Source organism: Primulina tabacum, chromosome 17, assembly GCF_025594145.1.
Source record: "Primulina tabacum isolate GXHZ01 chromosome 17, ASM2559414v2, whole genome shotgun sequence".
Classification (NCBI taxonomy): Eukaryota; Viridiplantae; Streptophyta; class Magnoliopsida; order Lamiales; family Gesneriaceae; genus Primulina; species Primulina tabacum.
Genome location: NC_134566.1, coordinates 13,248,189 through 13,249,603, shown reverse-complemented (window position 1 = coordinate 13,249,603; position 1,415 = coordinate 13,248,189). Strand labels below are relative to the sequence as shown.

The 1,415-nt window shown below is 38.5% G+C and overlaps 1 protein-coding gene across 1 annotated transcript; it reads left to right on the top strand.

Annotated features, from left to right (window-relative positions):
• Nucleotides 1–598: 598 nt before the first annotated feature.
• LOC142530509 (protein LATERAL ORGAN BOUNDARIES-like) lies at nucleotides 599–1,144 on the top strand. The gene has a single exon (XM_075636343.1). It carries the CDS (start codon nucleotides 599–601, stop codon nucleotides 1,142–1,144), a length of 546 nt encoding a protein of 181 aa, XP_075492458.1.
• Nucleotides 1,145–1,415: the final 271 nt, after the last annotated feature.

Sequence of the window (1,415 nt, the reverse complement as noted above, 5' to 3'; positions counted from 1 at the left end):
CCCATCTTCCATGTTGGCCTAGTGGTGATTGTAGGAAAATTTGATATATGGCTGCACAAAAATTTCAATTTCATCAAAAAACTGACATCCACATTTTCTAAATATTGTCTTACACGTAGGAAAGTTTGTTTATATGACCTTGTCAGTTTTAGACATTGTCCTACTCATAGAACTATATGTTTTATGGTCAAACGAGAAGGTTGTGAATGAAAAAAAAAACTCAAAAAGATTAAAAAAAAAACCTAGAAGAATAATTGATCGAGGTCAAATATTTAGCTAACCTAGTGGTGTCACGGTGAGGAAGATAGAGACATATAAAATTTGTAGGAGAAAAATGGAATCAAACCAGTATTATTATTTCTAAAGTAAACAAAATCTAGCGATGAACTTTTGAAACCAATAAATAGGTAAAGTTAAGATTTGAAAATGAATTCTATAGATGTTGCACGAATTATTCAGACAATGTTAAAACAAAAGGGGAAAGAATTGACGAAAGCAATTAGTAGCTGTAAAGTTTTGCAATAATTACGTGCATCAAAGAAACTGTTGATTTCAAGAATTTACTCGTTATTTTCTTGATTGATGCAGTGCAAGACCAATGGCCTCATCCACCTCATACAACCCTCCCTGCGCAGCCTGCAAGTTCTTGCGGCGAAAATGCTTGCCGGGATGCATGTTTGCTCCGTATTTCCCACCAGAAGAGCCCCAAAAATTCGCCAATGTTCACAAAATCTTCGGCGCCAGCAACGTCACCAAGCTCCTCAACGAGGTTCTCCCCCACCAACGAGAGGACGCAGTTAATTCTCTAGCCTACGAAGCCGAGGCACGTGTTCGAGACCCTGTCTATGGTTGTGTTGGTGCCATCGCCTTCCTGCAGAAAAAAGTTGGCCGCCTGCAAAAAGAGCTCGACGCTGCCAATGCTGACCTGATTCGTTTGACTTGTAGTGAGAATAATCTGCCAGCCACACTGCAGCCTCGAACGGCAACGCCGATCCCACGACAGGTGGAATACAACAGGCTAAGGATTAATGGAAGTGGAGGAAATGGTGGTGGACTTCATCGAATACAAACTAGTTTCCCATATCCATTTCCACTTCCAAGAAATGATAGTGATTACAACCCTCATGGAGGAGGGATCAACTGATATATTCTAAAAAAAGAAGGATATTGAAAGAGCAGATGATCACCAATATAGGGTTCATGTCTCTTCAGTGATACATTGTTTTCTGAAGTATGTGGTGTATCTCCATTTCTGTCCATCTATCTATACATATATACATACATATATATGTGTGTGTGTATGTGTCTATATATATATATATATATATATATATATATATATAACTATGGTTTAATTTTCTAGCTAGTTACATAGCCTCACATGGGCTTGTTCTAGCTACTAGCTCTCTGACGAA

Bases quoted from the DNA above. Each gene is read 5' to 3' on its own strand.
- LOC142530509 (XM_075636343.1), top strand. From the start codon at position 599: ATGGCCTCATCCACCTCATACAACCCTCCCTGCGCAGCCTGCAAGTTC.